Source organism: Asparagus officinalis, chromosome 7 (genome assembly GCF_001876935.1).
Source record: "Asparagus officinalis chromosome 7, Aspof.V1, whole genome shotgun sequence".
Lineage (NCBI taxonomy): Eukaryota > Viridiplantae > Streptophyta > Magnoliopsida > Asparagales > Asparagaceae > Asparagus > Asparagus officinalis.
The window spans coordinates 56,401,362-56,402,214 of record NC_033800.1 but is presented as its reverse complement, the minus strand read 5'-3'; the positions used below and the strand labels follow the sequence as shown (position 1 = coordinate 56,402,214).

Sequence of the window (853 nt, the reverse complement as noted above, 5' to 3'; positions counted from 1 at the left end):
GTTATTTACACAAAACAAAATCTAAACCAAACTCACAACAATTCAATACCTTCCGAGTCCTGAGAACGGGATCGTTGACCATTAACCCCGCAGTCTCTTCATACACTGAGCAACAGACACAAACATCAACAAAATGGAAATTTCATGAAAAACCCAGATTTTCCAATAACAAAATAAACCGAAATTATTACCTTGGATTGTAGCAGAACCTCCCTCCAATCTAATGATCTCGCCGATGAGATTGTCGTGGCCGACGCGGACGAGCTCGTACATGGCGGCGCCGGACATTCCATCGGCAACCACCACCGGACCTGAAACCTAAGAATCGCCAAAAATAGAAATAAATTTTGGATATAATAAATATTAAAACAATTAGAAATTTGGCAATGTTTAGTATAACGAGATTGGTTACCTTGCGAACGTAGCCATACTCGCTCTCTTTCTCGGAATCCTCGAACGTAGTCAAGCGATCGCCGTATGCCATTGGAGGATCTACGAAAAGTTGGATTCGTTTTTTTTTTTTTTTCTTTTTCTTTTTCTTTTTCTTTTGCTGGAGAGATGAAAAGTTTTCGATGGCGATAGGAGATTTAAAGCGCTCTGTGTGAGCCTGTATATTTCACGGCTCTGTCGCCTTCGGAGAGCGAGATCCGAAGACAATAAAATATTGGGTTTTTTTATTTATACACCCTCGATCAAACAAGTTTGTAAATTTAATTGCCCAAATCTAGATTTTTGTCAATTTGCCCCCAGTTCTATCACATTGAGTTCGTACTCCAAAAAGGTTATGTTAAAAATATATTTTCAAGAAGCCACTATAATAAAACTCCGGAGTTTTGATGTGGGTTGAGAGTTA

At 38.9% G+C, this 853-nt stretch overlaps 1 protein-coding gene across 1 annotated transcript in view; it reads right to left on the bottom strand.

Annotated features, from left to right (window-relative positions):
* The window catches only part of LOC109848883 (V-type proton ATPase catalytic subunit A), a 16,760-nt gene extending 16,129 nt beyond the window's left edge, over positions 1-631 (bottom strand). Inside the window, exons 1-3 of the mRNA XM_020418601.1 lie at positions 413-631; positions 192-318; positions 50-105 (exon numbers count right to left, since the gene is read on the bottom strand). Of these exons, the coding sequence (XP_020274190.1) occupies positions 50-105; positions 192-318; positions 413-484 (255 nt within the window). The 5' untranslated portion in view covers positions 485-631. The remainder of the gene's footprint in view (positions 1-49; positions 106-191; positions 319-412) is intronic.